Genomic DNA, 19,601 nt, shown 5'->3' on the forward strand with positions numbered 1-19,601 from the left:
TGACCTTGACCTTTTGACCTTTAGCATGTGCATCCACAAGTTGATAGGCACAACTTTGCCTACTCATACTTGTACATGCCAAGTTTCATTAGGATACCTCAAACAGTTTTTTAGTTACGCAGTCCACAAAATTGATTGAGGACAGACGGACAGACGGCAGGACGGACGGACGGACAACCCGAAATCGTAATGCCTCCAGCGACACTTAATGGCGGAGGCATAAAAAAATAACATACACTTAGCAAAAAAGGGAAAGCAAACACTTTTTCGTGTTTATATTTCTCAGAGAATATTTGGCTAAAAGTTAAAGGAATAGTATAGTATTGGTGGAGATAAGGATTGGGTTTTTAACTTTTTGCAAAATACCCAGAAAGTAAAATAGTATAGGGCATACCATTCTTAAAGGTGGGTCTCACCTTTTATTAGATTTGCTCTATATTGGGTGTCTCAGCAATTTCAAAATCAATTTTCATTAAATAAACATTGACATCTTTTTGGTTAATGCTCTTTCATATTTCATCAGACTTTTCTCATTATCTCACCCCAAAATGTTAGAAACCTGAAGTTAGGTCTCAACCAAAACCATACGATAACTTTAATGTACTATTCTATTAATACCATATGAAAGGTAATTTAATTGGCTATCAACCTGGCAGGCCAATAAAAAGGGAAACTTTATGCATGAGTGAACACTTTTGCTTTTCTCTTCAAAGGCACAAAAGTAACAAGAGACCAGGGGGTCTCGTGCTCACCTGAGATCGCAAGTTCACCTTCCATGCATTCTTAGAGACTCTTACCTGAGAACACTGGAACTTGGGGCGGGGGCAGCTTTGAGAGCTGGGGGTATGGTGTCCATTTGCATATTCCATCACACTAGTAAAAATACCTGCCATGTACATTGTACCGCCAGTGGAACATTTTCAAAAGTGGGAGGGGGGGCCACTTCCCGGTTTCTTCAGCTGACAAGTTAAAAAAAAAAAAAAAAAAATGCTCATCTTTCTCATTCCACTTCCGCGTTTCTTCAGCTGACAAGCAAAGAAAAAAAAAAAAGAAAGGTCTTCAGCGCAAAAGCAAAGCCTTACCGCATTCACACTTCAAGGTTTCTATCTACTGTAAAAATGGAAATTTTCGCTGTGTTGAAATTTCCGCACATTTCGCGCAACCAGACACAGGTGCGAAAATTAAAGCACGCGAATATTTTTTGGTTGCCATATGTTCCTGTGCGTGTTGTCTTGATTCTGTGGAATTAAAAACACACAAAACTCTTCTTACCCAGCCAAGCACCAAAATATAGTTGTGCGAAAATATCCACTTTTACAGTATTCCTCTCCAGTGCCACTTACGCACTTCCGGGGTAAAAAGAAAGTTGAGGGCCCAAAGTAGCGACCCCCTGGTCTGCCGGCCCTGCATTGCACTTGCAGTTTGGGGGGAAAAAAAAAACTTACAGCTCTTCTAATTCTAGAGAAGAATATTATTGAATATTCCTTAATAGGAGGTTTGGGCCCCATGGGGCCCCCACGGAAAGCATGATACCCATTCAACATTCAAACACTTTCAGATGCTATCCCTCTAGGAATGCTACTTGCCAAGTTTGGTTAAAATCCATTATGTTGTTTTCAGCAAGAAGATGAAAAATGAACACTTTAGGTCCACGTTTGGATCCCTACCTCCCCCCCCCCAAAAAAAAAAACAAAAAAAAAAAAAACAGCAACTTGGGGGGGGGGGGCAGCCTTGGATCTGCACTGAACAAACATGGAACTACAGTCGTAAATGTACAAACTCACAGTAGCTTTGCTTTATCCCTTCTGGTTCTAGAGAAGAAGAATTGTAAATATTTCCTAATGTGGGAGGGGGTGGGGCTGGGCCCCCTAGGGGTCCCCAAGGGGAGCATGGTGCCTTGTTGAACAGAGGTTCTAGAAAAAATCTTTAAAGATTCCTTAACTCTTTATGTGCCACGTTCGCATGCCCGACTCAGTCGACGGCGTGCCAACTTCGTATATTCTGCTCAAACGCACAAACCCACCCGAACTGATCGCTAAATCGCCAAATGCCATAGCAGTACAATGAAAGCGTTCCACATAGCTTACATTTCATGTGGTTAATGACCAGCAGGCGGTGTTCCCTACTGGATTCTGTGTTTAAATTCTAGGTTTCTGTCAATAATGTTTTGTGCGTAAAAGTCATGCCTTTACAGTAATGTAGCTGCCGGCCATTTTAAAGAAGAGCAATCAGAGATTTGTCATACTGTAACTTACATCAAAGCAAAGCTTGCCATTTTCTCTACAACATTGCTCACTACATGTCCAGCTCAACATAAATCTATAAAAGTTACATAGATTTGAAAAACAGAATCTTTTAATGGGGGCAGGGGGGAGGGGCATGGTGCCCACTTGATGGAATTGAGATTCTATCGCCCTAGGGATGCTACGTGCCAAGTTTGGTGAAAATTCCACCCCTCACTCCTGGGTCCCAAGGGGGGCACCCCCGATTCTTTGCTCTATCACTTCTGGTTCTGGAGAAGATTTTTTAAGATTCCTTAATTTTAGAGGGTTTGGGGCCCCCTGGGGGCCCAGGTGGGGCATGGTGCCCATTTGAACAAATTGAGATCCTATCCCACTTGGGTTGCTACCTGCCAGGTTTGGTGAAAATCGGTCATGGGTTTCTCAAGAAGAAGATGAAAATGTAAAAAGTTTATGAACGACGCACGACGCACGCCAGACGAAGAGCGATCGCAATAGCTCACTTGAGGCTTCGGCTCAGGTGAGCTATTGCGATCGCTCTTCCCTTTATATTGACCTATTACGTTGACAGCCAATTTAATTACCTTTAATATGGTATATATATACATTGATTTTCATCAGAATCTGCTATGAAAAATATGAACTCGAAAAAGTGTTCACTTTCTTTTTTTTTGCCAGGTGTATTTTCACTTTCCTGGCATCTAATAAGATCAGTTTATTTCCCTTACTCAAAAAACAGGGGGGGGGGGGTAAATTTTCTCTTACCAGATGTCAGTAACAAGTCGAGGGAATGTGAACTTTTCACCAAAAAAAAATTCTATTTTGTGGAATGTTATATCGTTTTCCATAAGTGAAGTCGCAAAATGCTTTAGTCCCCTTATACATCAGTAGCGGCAATGAAACTTTTCAATTCATAACTTGTGAGAAGATCGTCCGATTTTCCTCAAATTTTCACTGTGTTCAACTAATATTGCTTTATTCATTCAATCTACCTTTTTATTTACTTAAAGGTATAAACGCAAACAGAAAAACTGACCAGAATGAATATCACTTATTAGTGGAAAATGGAATTCCATCAGGATTCGAACCCGAGACCTCCAGATGCTAGCCCAGTGCTCTACCGACCGAGCTATAGAAAGCTCTAGTTCAGTGTTCGTCCCAGAAACCCTCAATTCTCAATGCTCGAATGGTCAGAAGCTATAGCAGTGTGTTTGTGTGTGACACACACATACACTTGAACCTGGCATAAACCCTAAGGATAACTCAACTTGGGGATAAATGCGAGGGATCACCAAAGTGATGCAGCTGCATCATTAGACTGTAATCCGATAAATTTCGGTGGGTGGCCAAATGCAACAAACCTTGCTTCCGACAAGTGACCAATGAGAAAAAATCTCTGTGGAATGGGGGTATTATCTACTTGTTTTCACACATCAACTGCATTTGTGCTACATGTACATGTAGTTTACTACATGTTTCCTGAGAGGTCACTTAGGATTTTCTGCTCCATAACCCACAACAGATCTAAAATCAAGCACAGTATCCCACATAAGTTGGCTGCCCATTCATAACAATCACATTATTGGTGAATGAACATTCAGTTGTGACAAATTGAATCCATTGAATCAAAAAGAATTAGGGTTTGAGTGGGATACAGAGGTAGATATGACTGTCACCTCAGACAAATCAAAGGCATTATTTACCATTTGCCGATGAAACAAAAACCCAGCATAAGTGCTCAAAATAGTTCTAAAATGTGAGTTAGGGATAGAAACTATCAAAGTAAAAATGTTAATCAGTATAACTATTGAGAAAAACGGTATGGTTTATCGAGAAAAATAGTGATATATCCTTATACAGTCAAACCTGTCTACAGCGGCCACCCAAGGGACACGGAAAAAGTGGCCATTGTAGACAGGTGGCCGCTATAGACAGGTAATCCAACTTTGTGTGCATTGCTTACACATACATGTATCATCATTGTATCCTTACATGTACATGTATGTGTGTAAGTATGCACACACCATGTGTTTCATGCATTTAACCATGCCGGTGTATATGAAATTGTTGCATAGTACATGTAGTATGTGTTGTCATGAAGAAAGCTTAACACTAGTGCATTATTATCACTGAATGAGGGATGAATGCAGCGGTGGCGATCACTGAACGTTGCCAGCACGGCTACAAAGCAGAAAAACACGCTGAATTATCGGCTCGGCTACAGCTCCATTGGGTTTTTGGCCGCTATAGACAGGTTAAAATATACCACAGGAAACAAAATTTGTGGCCGCTGGCTGCGTTAGACAGGTGATCGCTATACACAGGGTCTTTAACAGGGTTTTTCTCTCGAGGGGATTTTTCAATGGCCGCTATAGACAGGTGGTCGCTATAGACAGGTGGCCGCTATAGACAGGTGGCCGCTAAGGCAGGTTTGACTGTATATGAGTTTTCTTGTTGTTGTTTTTTGTTGCAAATCTTTATATGTAGGATGTTTTGTGATACAACAATCCTACATACATATATCTGCATCAAATGAGATTGCTCAAACATTTGTGACCGGCGACAACGGTTTCAGGCAAAAGTCAGGGATTTTGAAAATTCATTTTTTCATTGAATCACTTTGCCCATTTCCTAAGCTTTACATTGATATAAAATACTTGTATTCTCCGGTACTGTAAGTGGCTATATAAGGTGAAATATAACACACTTTTTGATTTGTTAGCCTGACAAAATTGCAAGAAAATGGGCTTTGAAGGTTCCCCTCATGCTCAAAGACAGTGCCTAGCGGCGATGCGAGGTGAGAATCACCCATCCGTACAATGGTGCCAATTGAGATTAAGCTCCGCCTCTAGCAACCATAACAGCTTCTGATTGGCTCACTGAGAGAGTCAAATTTCCCGGGCACCTTCCTCGGAACTCAGTGTATGGAGCAAAATGCACAATGCGTTTCGCTCGGGTTTGTTTACCGGTATGTCTTCCAAGATGGCGGATACGATAATTACAAGCTGCTGGTTGCATGTGTATGGTGCACATTACTCAATGGCATCCACACGCTATGCATGTGTGTATACGTCACAGGAGCGGGTGGCACTGTCCACGTCTTTACAAATCACGTTTTCATAGCGGTTGATCTATCTTGTAAATTTCGTCATTGGGACCCTTTCGAAGGCAGAAATATGAAAATGGTCACGCTTCCTGTTGTTGTTTTTTAAGCCGTGAATGTGTTGCATTGTGCAGTAGAAAAGCAAGCAAACAAACACACAAACAAACAAACACGACTTTACTTAGTTTTGTGCAATTTTGACGTTTACTACAGTGTATTATTTGAATACTGGTCATTTATGACCACTTCTTTTCTCTCTTCTGCTGTCTTTTTGAGTAAACCTGGTGTAATATTTACTACAAGCACAATTAAAAAGTCAGTTTCCGATCGTATGTTGCACGATTTGTGTGGTGATTTGTCACTCTGATACGCTTAAACCATGTTCCCTATCGTATCTATTTTTCACGTTAAGTTAGTGTTGCTGTTCACTTTTTGTTTCACTTCCGTTGTCGAACATTGCGGTAGAAAAGCTCGGATAGAAAGCCAAACGAAGAGCATACACTAAAGACCGAGCGTACTGATATCTATTGCAGCAACAACAATGGAGCATGCATGCGTGGACAAAACATTTCCGACACGCTGCGAGGCGTATCGCCGAAAGCCGAACTATGTAAATGTGTGCGAAGCACTATCCAATCGCACGTGAGATGCCTCGCCGTAACAACACTGGGCATAGTGGCGTGGCGTTCGAAAGAAGATCGAAACTGACGAGTGCGATCCAACATAGGGTGTTTAAAATTCCATTTTCGGTAGGAAAAACTTAGTGTTACATGTATGCTGTAAAATTTAGTGTAGATGTACAAAACATCAAAGATTCAATTTCTGAAAAACCCCAAATCGACAAAAATAATGGTCAAAATCTTTGTACCCCGCCTAGGAGGGAATTTGCTCTTGCCACTTTTGCCTGAAACCGTTGTCGCGGGTCACATTTTCTCAATCACTGCTCCCAATGGTAAACAGTACCTCCAACCCATTGAAGATGAGTCCCCAGAATACTTGGGCAGGTGTCTATGGGAAATGCATGTTATAGCAAAATCAGTCCATCCTTAACAGGTTAAAGGCAAGATGGCAAAAGAACAAACATCACCACAAAATACAACAGGCACAGACACAGACACATACCCAAAAATATCAAACCTTTCATATTTCTATAATCTAAACAGAATCACAACAACTGTTTTGCCAAAAAAAAAAAAAATGACAGTGTGAAATGCACTCAGTAATAATAATAACAATAATGATGATGATGATGATGATAATGATGATAATGATAATAATACTAACAACAATAATAATAATAATAATAACAAAAACAACACCTGTGAAAACATCTAAGTTTGCTTTCTATGTCATTAAACTTGGAATTTGTGCTTACATGCATGGTTTGAATATGGTTTTTAGTTAGGTCTATCTCCTTCAATAAAAACACAAACAACAAGGTATCTAGTTATGTCAGCAACACCCACAAGGGCTGGTAGAGCCAGGCAAATTCATAAAACCCATGTTTCCAAACCCCATTTTGGAGAATTGAACATTTCTGGCACAATCATCATACTTTCTGTTTATAATGTTCTGTCTTTCTCTTTCTCTTTCTAAGATGTGGCCACAAAACTCACAAAGAGTGATTCAAAGTCAGATAGCCACATGAGTCTGATTACTCTTGATTGTATTAAAAAGCAAAGTCATATCAAACCACAGAACTTTGGTGAGAAGAGGCAGCCACTTTGACATACCAACAGTAGAGAACCTGATGGCTACTGGAGTCTTCTTCCCAATCGATTCAAAGGGTGCTGCCTTGCAGTACTTTGTGATGTCATGAGTGACCTCAAAGTAGCCAAAAGCACCTGTTTGAAGTGAAAAGCCCATGTTAACACGGATTGAGCACGGATTTACAATACGTGTAGCACTGGACATCAAGAGTGAGCATTTCTATTTAACAATAGAATACATGTTGTTCTTGTTCAGGAAAACATTTCCATAGCTGTTACATGCGGCATATTCAAAAATAAAATTACAAGTAGAGGTGGGCTATAGACGGTGACATTTTCAGAACATGCTCATCACACCTTAGTTTGATGACTTTGTGCCTACTGACACCATTTTTGAGAAAAAAGAACAAAAAAATGCGATATCCAGATTGTCTCGGCCGAAATCGTAAAAAATCCAAGATGGCCGCTGTTTCGGCTTAAAAAAGACATTTTTCTCTATAACTCGACTATTTTTTGGTCTATCGTGATGGTTTTGGTGTCTTTCCCCATGTTTTAGGGGTCAAGGAAATGGATTATAATGATAATTTTAGTGTAAAACCTAATCTTCCGCATGATACTAACCTTTTCCCATATTTAGGGTTAGATTTTCCTTTTCCTTTAACCCTACCACAACCGCCATTTTTTTTTTCATTCTTTTCTGTATTTTTTTCATTTCATGTTAACTACCATACTCTTAATAACAAGTTCTAGCTATCAATCTGGTGTTTTCCACCAACAATACAGCAAGAAACATACAAATAATCTACATTATACATGTGTCATGCAGATGCTGGTATGTGGCTGGTGCAATTCAAAAAAAAAAAATCAAAAATGGTGTCAGTAGGCACAAAGTCATCAAACTAAGATGAGCATTTTCTAAAAATGTGACCTAAAATTGACCCTCTATAGCCCACCTCTATTACAAGGCTAAAATATGGATTTATGGAACGTCAGTTCAGTTTGTTTACTAGTGCGCTTTGAAAACAATGTAATATTTCAACTAAAAGTTATAATCCTCCATATTATTTATACCCTTTTCGTAACATTTTTTTGTTCATCTCAAATGATGTACCTGCATATCATCATGGTTGTTGTTTTTTTATGTACAATGTATTCAGCAATTACAATTTCCTTTTCTTCCAGACAACACACATGAGCATGGTTTGTATAAAATTGTAAAATGAGTATAATCTCTGACATATGCCAACAATTTACTGAATTCCTACAACTGATGGGAGGGTTCTATGAATTGTGTATTACTCATAGCGTTAGGTACAATATGAACCATCTAGATACCACACAATTCCTTTTACACATTCTAGATCTAAGAAGCATCTCTTTACCTGCTCCCTTGGCATGGACGACTCTTTCAGGAATCCTCTCACGGCCAAAGTGAGCCAACTCGTCTGTGAAGGTAAAGTCTTGCATGAGTAGGGGGCCACGAGCACCAGCCGTAATGACTGCCTTCTTGTTGTCGATGGGACATCCTGTGGATGTGGTCAGACGGTCAGTCTTGCCCTGCATCACAAAACCCAACATAAAGCCAGAAAGATTTTCATCAATTATAATTACTCTCTTTCACGGGCGTGTTCTAGTTAGAATAGCTCAGTTCGATAATGTGTAAATCCACATAACCATACTTCAGGTAGAGAGAACTTGTGTGTGTGTGTGTGTGTGTGTGTGTGTGTGTGTGTGTGTTGTTTTTTTCTTTCTTTTTTGTCAGGGTGAGAGGCCTTTTGCTTTGATAAGGAAACAAAGGGAAACATTATCTTCCAGTAGGCCATAAACATTCAACTATCAACTACAACAAACATGAAATAGGAGAATACTATAAGCAAAAAAAAAAAAAAAAAGGAAATATTCCTCCATATTTATTTTTCTAGATACAGACTCCTAGTGAATCACTTGTTAAATCATTATATTAGCAATGACCATTCAGTAAAGCATTATGTATCCAGGATGCATGTTATAAGACCATTCATGAGATTATCGTTTACACTCAGCACCAAATAGACACATTTTCAAATAATGAAGACCATTAACTTACATGCCGTACACTTTTTTTTTGGTTTGTTCTGTTTTTATTTCAGATGCTTCAGTACGGACACTTACAATTATATGTAATATCTGCACACACACACACACACACACACACAGGCACACATAGTTCTTCAGCTGAAAACTGCCCAGAGATTTTGCTGCTGACTGATTTCATATTGATGCATCTCACAATACAAGCGATACAATATAACAAGAGACCCAAGGGTCTAGCACTCACCTGAGTATCGCAAGTTCACCTTTCACGCAGTCACTAATCTAAATTATTCACAGCTCTACCAAAATTTGACCAGGCATTCTTATAGAAGATGAAAATGTACAATAAGGGCCCAAATGTTTAAAGATTCCTTAATTTTGAGGGGATTGGGGACCCCCTGGGGCCCTCTGGGTGGGGCATGGTGCCCATGTTGATAAATTGAGATCCTAACCCTGTAGGGATACTACCTGCCAAGTTTGATAAAAATCTATAATGAGGTTTTCAGGAAGAAGATGAAAATGTACAATTTAGGCCCCCATTTGGACCTCCCCATCACTCCCCCCTGCCCCCAAGAGGGGCACCCCTGGATCTGCTATGAACAAACTTGATACTACAGTCATAAATAGTATTAACTTAGCTCTATCACTCCTGATTCTAGAGAAGATTTTTAAAGATTCCTTCATTTTGGGAGGTTTGGGCCCCTTGGGGCCCTCCAGGTGGGATACGGTGCCCATTTGAACAGATTGATATCCTATGCCCGTAAGGATACTACCTGCCAAGTTTGGTGAAAATCAGTGATAGCGTTCTCAAGAAGAAGATGAAAATGTACAATTTAGGCCCCATTAGGACACCCCCACCCCCCTCCCCTGGGTCCCAAAGGGGGCACCCCTGATTCCGCCATGAACAAACTTGAAACTACAGTCATCAATGTACTAACTAATAGCTCTATCACTTCTGGTTCTGAAGAAGAAGATTTTTAAAGATTCCTTCATTTTGGGGGGTTTGGGCCCCCTGGGGCCCCCTGGGTGGGGCATGGTGCCCATTTTGTCAAATTGAGTTCCTAACCCCCTAGGGATGATACCTGCCAAGTTTGGTGAAAATCGGTCTTGGGGTTCTCAAGAAGAAGGTGGAAATGTACAATTTAGGCCCCATTAGGACCCCTCCCCACCCCCCTCCCCTTGGTCCCAAGGGGGGCACCCCTGATTCTGCCATGAACAAACTTGAAACTACAGTCATCAATGTACTAGCTCATAGTATTAACTTAGCTCTATCACTTCTGGTTCTACAGAAGATTTTTAAAGATTCCTTCATTTTGGGGGGTTTGGGCCCCCCTGGGGGCCCCCTGGGTGGGGCATGGTGCCCATTTTAACAAGTTGAGTTCCTAACCCCCTAGGGATGCTACCTGCCAAGTTTGGTGAAAATCGGTCTTGGGGTTTTGAGAAGAAGATGAAAATGTAAAAAGTTTACGCACGACGGACAACGGACGCCGGACGCCGGACGCCGGACGCCGGACGAAGGGCGATCGCAATAGCTCACTTGAGCCTTCGGCTCAGGTGAGCTAAAAACACAGCACTTGATGAACAGTTTACATCAAAAGGCTGCAAAAACAGGCCTTGTGGGTGGGCAGGTTTGTTATAATGCCTGCTATTCAGTAATAAATACATCACTAACTATATCAGACTAGAGCAGGGCATCTGTGCCTAGTACCAGGAACAAACCACTGCTGTTGTTTTTCTATTTTCTTCCCCACTCCATCTTTTCATCAGTCTGTTATGCTTCACTTATAAAATACACTGTATGAGAAGGATCATTGTAGTTCACCTTCCTAGCATTCTTGCAAACTATACTAGTACTACCTGAGAACACTGTGAACTTGCTGGGGGGGGGGGGTGAGGGCAGCTTTGAGCGCTTTTATGGGGGCATGGCATCCATATGCTAATTCCATCATACTGGTAAAAATACCTGCCAAGTACACTCTCTTTAGAAAATTTAACTATTGCAGTTTAAAAACAACAACAACAACAACTGAAATGTAACTATTGCCCCCCCCCCCCCCCCCCATTGATCCCTGCCAAACCCCTGGATCTACTTGAAGGTGCATGCATTCACTATTTTCAAATTTTACTCCGAGTATTTCCAGTTTTGAACAATATTTTTTTCCCCTTTTTTTGAAATGGTCGAGACCCAATGGGAAGCATGGTGTCCTTTTGTACAAATTGAGAACCTGGCCTATACCCATAGGGATGCTACCTGCCACTTGATTTAATATCAGATGGTCTACTTCCCAGTTCATCTTAACACCACTATGGCTGAATTCATCTACTATCAATTTCACCTAATGCCCATTTGGTCTACATGTTATCCTCAATTGGTTTATAACAAAATGTCCAGTTTGGCTAATCATTATTTTTTTTGTATGTTTTATTAAATCATATCACAAACATGATCAAATGATTTACAAATGATTTGTAATGATAACAAAAAAAAAGAATAAAACACAAAAAAGGGAAAAAAGGTGACAAGACGTTGAAAATAAACTCCAATATCGAGTAAGTAATACACATGTATTAATTAATTGCAATTGCAATTATGTCTCCTTGGATTTTTTTTCCATTTTTGTCTTATGAACTGTGGGTATTAGAAGAAATGGGTATAGCCCATATGGAAGTAGATCAACTGGTAATGAGGCTAAGAGGCAATTCGATTGAATGGTCAGTAGACAAACTGGTTGTAGACAAAACAGGATTAGACTACATGGGTAGAGACTAAGTGGCTATTAGACAAAGTGGGAGTAGACCAAGTGATACATCACCAGGACACCCCTTGAACCGCCATGAACAAACTTGAAGCTACACTCATCAATGTACTAACTCAACTTTGCTCTATAACTTCTGGTTCTAGAGAAGAGGATTTTTTAAGTGCTATTTTTCTTCTCTTTTTTTTTTGGGGGGGGGGGGAGGAGATTGGGTCCCCTGGGGGCCCCCAAGGGGGGCATGGTGCCCATTTGAACACATTGAGATCCTATCCCTCTAGGGATGCTACCTGCCAAGTTTGGTGAAAATCTGTCATGGGGTTTTCAAGAAGATGAAAATGTAAAAAGTTTATGCTCGACATACAACAGACGATGTACAACGGACAGTGAGTGAGATCTCCGATGTAGCTTACTTGAGCCTTCAGCTCAGGTGAGCTAAAAATGCTGTATCTGCACCTCTTGAGGTACAGCTAGAGCTACAAATTGCCTCTTAGATTATGTCTTTTTAAAAGTTTTTTTTTTCCATTGACATAGGGATCAAGAATAGAGTTTTATCTAGCAATTAATGCATAAATGGAGGTTTTAAACTGAAGTAGGCCCCTGAAAGCTATAAATGTAAAAGACCTTTACTGCATATCTAGCATGCAAGATATAGCGATGTCAGCGAGGTCGCATTTAACACATTTCCTATTCTGCCGACGTGCTAAAAGGTCAATTTACATCAAAGCACTGTGGCTACATATACAGCTTTAATTTTAAAAAAAAATATCAATAAAATGCACTGTAAATAACTAAAAACAAAAAGTTTAATTTGGATCACCAAAATGATCGGGAAACTTGCATTCGATGACATTATCGCGGAGCTCCACATTACATGAAGTACGTCATGCAAGTCGCCATCTTGATTAAAGTGACCCCACATTATTTCTGCTTCCGGGTTGGTTTTTTCTCTCTTGCCTGGTCATATGACATAGGTGTGTAGAGATATTTACGTCGGTACATCTCCACATGTTGCACATGTATGCGAAATGACCAGTCAGAACTCGACAAGCAGTTCGTTTTCCCCCTAGAAATCTTGTATTTTGGTGAAGTTTGGATAAAGAGGCATCGATTTTGTGACTTTGGACCCTGTTTTTTATGTATAAGATCTCAAGGGTTTTTAAAAAAACGGTCTTTATTTGATTTTTGTGGATGTTTTAACCTAGAAACCACTTGCATTTACAGTAAAAACCTGTCGCATTTTGTCGCAACAGGGATAAGCAAGCCAGTGTCAGGAGATCTCTCGGGCATCTTTCGGGACGCAGAATCACGGTTTCGGAGGTGATTACGTAGGTTCGTATTTAAGGCCACCTTACGTTTTTCAAGTATAGACTCTATGTACAATTGTATGTGTACAAGAGTAGGGCCTGCTACTACGTGTTGTGCTAATTACTTCATTTCTCTGCCGTTTTTGCCCATAGAATTTAATTGATTTCCACAATGATCGTTTCCAAAATAAGTTTTCGTTGTCAGCCGGTTGTTCAGTACTTGTAAAGCATTTTTTTTTTTTCAAACCACCTTAATACTCCTATAACACTAACAGTATTCCAATAGTTCTAACCAGTTACTAAATTAATAGACTTTCTAACGTCAGGTCTACAGAAAACTTTATGATAATGTATGTTTCACTTTTCAAATTCAGATCTTTAAATTCTAACATTACATGTAACAGTTAGACAAAGTCCAAGTTTAAATCGGCAAATTACAAGTAATTCAATCTTGTCTTGAGTTTAATTTGATGAAGAAGATGTTGGGTTTTGACTTTGAAGCACAAATGATTACCAGTGCCCCTCTGTAGGCTTACTATGTATGAATATGATTGCTGTTAGATAGGTTAATCATTAATTATTATCGTTGGTCTATTCTTATTATAATTATTATCATATAATATTCAACATTAGTATTATCATTAACAAATGCAGAATATCTCACAAAGATTTTTGAGGCATGCACGAGATTTTCTTGTGCACTGTGTGCGTAGTATCCCGGACGAAATAAAGCACAGTCAGTATGGTCGGGAAATCTCGTCTGGAGATCTTGGCGGAGTATTCTGCAGTTAAGCCAATTATTATTAATATTTATCTTAAGCTTATTAGTAATATAAATGTTTTATTGTCAGGCCCTAACTTGGTAAATCATAACATTGGCATAGAGTCTATGCCTAATTGACGTACATGTATAATAAAAAGTTGATTAGAATATTATGATTTTAATTTAAAATGTAATTTTGCAATATTTTCAGGCCATTTACATAATTCAGCAGTGGATCCAGGATTTGAAAATAGGAGCAGAGGGACAAAATTCAACGAACTTCACTTGTAAAACTCACGGAGGAATAGTGGAATACCCACCAACTCCACTTGACTTTTTGGAGTCTTCCTCGATCAGTAACATTAACAATGTGAATGAAAAAAATATAATCGTATGAAAAACAATAGAATGAATTAAGATGAAGTACAGTTAACTTGCTATTTAATTTGTGTGTGTGTGTGTGTCTCTACACGTATGTCCTATAGAAACAGCTTCATTTTGGTGCATAAAACCATCTTTTTTTGTTTCAAAAACCTGCATAGGGGGGTACTAGAGTAAGGAGAAGCAATTCTCCATAAATTGCCGCAGAAGACATACAGTTGAGTGCTACATTCGACAAGCCATAACTCAGTAAAGAAACATCCAATTTCAATTATCTCTTCACCATTGGATTTGTCTCGCTGAGACCTTTAATATGATATGGTTTGGCCATATTTCATGAAAAAAAAAAATTGGTCTAACATAGCTCTACAAGATATCTAAATGTGGAATTTGTCTCCCAATCTGTCTTTACAGAACAGGATCCACTACATGCAACATACAGAGTCTAAACCCAATTTAGCCCATATAGTTAATGAAAACAATGCATTTGATTACATCGAAGAAAACACATTTACTATTCAGATGTATTGTATCCAGACATGCATTCAAATTAGGGATGTTTATTGGGTATACATCTATATGGTACACTGCCATTACCAGTACGGTATTCTCTACGGTTACTGATAAGCTCTCCATTCACTTCGTCTTCAAGTGTTATACAATGAGCTTCACTACAACGCTGTGGATTGGATTCCACCCTTTGAGGAACGGGTAACTTCCTAGAGATTGTTACAGGAGTACGTGAAGGGAAATATCTGTCAAGAATGCATCAGATTCAAAGCACGGAAAGTATCAGGTTAATGGGGAGGGGGTTGATTGAGGTGTAGACTTGACCTCGTAGCAACAACAACAAAATCAGTGAATTGTGGCTGCAAACAGGATGCTGCATTTAAATTTACCTGTTGGACTTTTTTTAAACGTTTCGATAAAATTTTTAAAAACAGAAGATTGCTCCAAATTACAAATCTTCTAAGGGTGGGTTTATGGTCTATTTGCGAAGGCAGAATCATTGATTTAAAACACTGATACCAAATGCTAATCCAAAACACCATGCACAAGGGTACTGTTTAACCCGTTGAAGACTAGTCCCAGGTAAACTCAGGTAGGTGTCTATGGAAAATGCCTGGTATAGCCAAATCAGCCCGTCCTCAATGGGTTAATATGCTCTTCTTTATTCTTTTAACCTCAAGAAAGAGCATTTGCAGTTGCTACATGTAGGTTGACCTATGCAGACAGGTCAAAGTGGGGCGCGCTTTCTCTGTGGTTCTGAAGAGAGTGTGTGCATCGTTCATATTTTGACTGGCTACGTGTTCAGCATGTCTATTATCAATACAGTTTAATAGAATTTCTATTATTTACTATGACACTTAATTTGTGCTATACTGTATGGGCTCCATACAAAGATACGAAAAGGGGTATTTATTTTGTCGACAATTATTGACAAAAAATCATATTGTATTGTAGGAGCTGTTCATGCATTTACATGTATACATGGGTCATTCCATCGGGTTGGGGCAAAAATTGTGACATCAGAGTAAAAAAATAGAAGTGTGATAAATGGACTATTTTGTTTATTCCAAGTTTTGTGGGACAATTCTTCAACTAAATCCACTCAAGGCTTCATAATACTGTCCTTCATATTTGAGTAAACTGAGAAACAAGATTAGACAAAATACCACCATTACATGGACATCATTTATCATCCTCGCTAAGACTATACTTGCTTACCTTCAAAATAAAAGGAGTTGATCTCAATCACTCCTAAGAAACTTTTTACTAACAAAATTGTTAATCACTTTGTTCCACATTCTTCAACATGGTACAAGTATTTTGACAGATAGAGCATCAATAAATGGAACATGAGACTCCTTGTGTATAGCAGTACCATGTTCTGTGTTGTTCTTTTTTCTCACCAAGCAAAGAAATTCAATTTATGATGGAATGTAGAACTAGGTAATGAAGAGAAATCATGCCTAAACAGAATGCAATAATTTTCTTTGGAAATACTTGACTACTTTTTCTGGCCTAACCTTCCATTTTTGATGTTACCACCAATACATGGACATCATGTCTCTGTAACAGAGGTATGATTAGGAGCATTATAACTAAATGTCCATCAAGGGTCATTACATACCAAATTTCACTTTTTGCCACAGGACCAATTAATACTACTACTATTGTACTAGCAGATAAAAAAACCTTGAATGTCAAATTCTTTGCATGGAAATAAAAGAACTAAATATTAAAGTTGAAACGAGGAGAATGTAAGAAATTATTTACAAGTGATTTTCAAAATCATACTAATCCTGTTCAAGTTTCCACTTCAGTTGGTCTCTTGAATCATGTCTTTTTCTGTGTAAATACAAAAAAAAACTGTGTTATCTTATAATTTCTAAATCTTTGATTACTTTAAAATGTCAATATCTCTTTCAAGACATTACCTTAAAATGTGCATGCATCTGTTACATGGACATAATGTCCCCGAAATGGTGGTACAATGGCAAAGAACTAAAAGTCTAATAATGATATGATACATGAAATGATATCGTATGTACAGTAATGGCAAGATGCATCCTGGTGAAAAAAAATGAATGAATGCATGGCAAAATGTTTATTTAAGGCACAACGTGTGCATTCCCCCCCCCCCCCCTCTATCGCTGTATCCTGTTAGATGAACTCTGAGAGAAGTTGCTGATGGCAGTAAACATATATTGTAGTAGAGTTAAAGGGAAGATAAACCCCAAGAGCAATGTGGATTGAGTGAAAGCAGCAACATTAGTAGAACACATCAGTGAAAGTTTGAAGAAAATCGGACAATCGATGCAAAAGTTATGAATTTTTAAAGTTTTGGTGTTGGAACCGCTGGATGAGGAGACTACTAGAGGTTATGACGTATGAGTGGACAAGAATACCAAGAAAATATAAAAAAAATACTATAAAAATCAATTTTTCATGAAAATTACAAATTCCATCAACTTGATATTGACATATGTTAAGGGTAGCAATTATTCCCCCTGCTTTCTGAAAGCGGTTGGTCCATTGCTCTTTCATAATTCTAGAAAAGTGAATTTTTGTCGAATTTCCTTTATATTTTCTTTGTATTGTTGTCCACTCATACGTCATATCCTCTAGTAGTCTCCTCATCCAGCGGTTCAAACACCAAAACTTAAAAAATTCATAACTTTTGCATCGACTGTCCGATTTTCCTCAAACTTTCACTAATGTGTTCTGCTAATGTTGCTACTTTCACTCAATCCACATTGCTCTTTGGGTTTACCTTCCCTTTAATGAGTTGAAGTACATTATGTTGTAGTTTGTAGCATGGAAAAACAATACAGAGTAGGAACAGATGGCAGTAGAACACTCTATGACTGCAGTTACACAAAATTAGATTGTGGATACCACCATTTCATGGACATCATGTCTTCATAATCATGGTACAAACAACACAGAACCCACCTTCTTTGTTTAGTAACTTTAAAAAAAAGACAGTTTGCATGTTGAATAATTCATTACACAAGTAAAGATAAATGAACACATTCATAAACCAATGTATAGTGGGAAGGATATTTTGTGCCACAATGTATTTTCTTTTTCTATAAAACTGCAAACATTTAGATTTTATGACTTTGTCCGAGCAGTAGATGTGTACAACATGTTACTTTATTCTCATTCACATAACTTTTTCTTGACCTGGTAAATGAAGGAGAGTAAGAACACATAATGTTAGAGTACTCAATGATTGGTGTTTGACAAAAATAACTTATTCAACTTATCATTTTGATTTGTATTACTGTTACATGGATATCATGTCCCTGTAATAGTCATATCCAATGGTATTACATTACTAAATTTTGATAGTAGTCCAGTATCAACCACCTGATGCAAACTCAACATAAACTCAAGCGTAGGAATACATCACATCCAGGCAAGCTTCTAAAATGTGTAGCAATGAACAGGTAAGAGTTTGTCTTCCATACACAATTATAACTCTGAGACCTTTGATGCATTACCGAAGAGATGTACGAAAAAATGTACTAGTTTATTTCTCCTAAACTACAAGTATGTCAAGACATGGCATTACAACAACAGCACATGGTCGATACGTTCCAAAAATACTGACATAGCTTGTTCAATTTGATTACTTCAATTTTCCTCACTTACATGGACATACAATAGAATTGAATATTAATTGCAGTATAATGATGTCATCCCTGAACTTATAAGTGGATAAAACTTCTTATAAGTGGATAAAAAGTGGATAAGTGGATAAAAATCCACTTATAAGAGGATTAAATGTGAACATACAAAAAAATAATTGTTAAGCACAAATAGTTGTTAAAATGAATACATCATATTTGAAATCTATACATATTGCATTAAAAATTAACATTGAAAACAATCACACATGCTTTTCCTTTTTGATATAACAAATACCCACTCCAAATATAAGATAAATTTCAAGGATAATGAAATGAAAAAAAAAAACACGCGCTGACAGGTTGATCAACAATCTTCACGAAGAAGTTGTGAATCCATCAACTTTCAGCACTCATCATTCTTCAGTTGTTGTTTTTTTATTACTAAAATTGTATTTTATATCAATTAATTTGTTTGGAGAGGGTGTAGTTTGGGGAAGGTTACCAAAATTATAGACCGATAAATCTAGCTCTTGTTCGGTGGCCTAATGTAAAATGTACTGTCGGCAATACAGTCAGATCCACTCCTGACCACAAAGTTAACAAGATGCTACCAAGCAAGAGGAACATTGATTGGTCTACCAGAATTATAGCTTAAAATGAATTGGACTGTGGCCATGCATCATTATGCACAAAGTAATATTTTTATCCTGACACAAATCCCACAACCAGAACTAATGTTTCACAGGACATAGAGAGACTACCTGATCTACTGTAGTGCCAGTAGACTACCTGATCGTAGTCGGTTTCTGAGGATTCAGTCCATACTAATGCACTTGTCAATGTAATGATGCACCCCACTACCCCCGGACATGGGTGCATCATGGTCATTTTTTGACTGACCACACGGGGCTTTTGACGTACACCACAGTCACTTTTTTGACTGACCATACGTGGTTTTTGACGCACACCACAGTCACTTTTTTGACGGACAACACGTTGAAAGTGACAAACACCTCGGTCACTTCTTTGACGGACATCCCTGGTACATTTGACGCACATGCGTAACTACTGAAATGATATTTGCATACCTTTTATTCAAGCAATTTCATTTTCTTTTGGTTCGTAAACAT

General features: G+C 38.5%; 1 protein-coding gene across 1 annotated transcript in view; it reads right to left on the reverse strand.

The window, feature by feature from the left end:
* LOC139731430 (catalase-like) overlaps positions 1 to 19,601 on the reverse strand; it is a 96,303-nt gene that overhangs the window by 58,120 nt on the left and 18,582 nt on the right. The window contains exons 2-3 of the mRNA XM_071642313.1: positions 8,435 to 8,609; positions 7,077 to 7,187 (exon numbers count right to left, since the gene is read on the reverse strand). Of these exons, the coding sequence (XP_071498414.1) occupies positions 7,077 to 7,187; positions 8,435 to 8,609 (286 nt within the window). The remainder of the gene's footprint in view (positions 1 to 7,076; positions 7,188 to 8,434; positions 8,610 to 19,601) is intronic.

Source organism: Diadema antillarum, unplaced genomic scaffold (assembly GCF_040938485.1).
Source record: "Diadema antillarum isolate AM-2024a unplaced genomic scaffold, OU_Dant_1.0 seq00000371_RagTag, whole genome shotgun sequence".
NCBI classification, from domain to species: Eukaryota; Metazoa; Echinodermata; class Echinoidea; order Diadematoida; family Diadematidae; genus Diadema; species Diadema antillarum.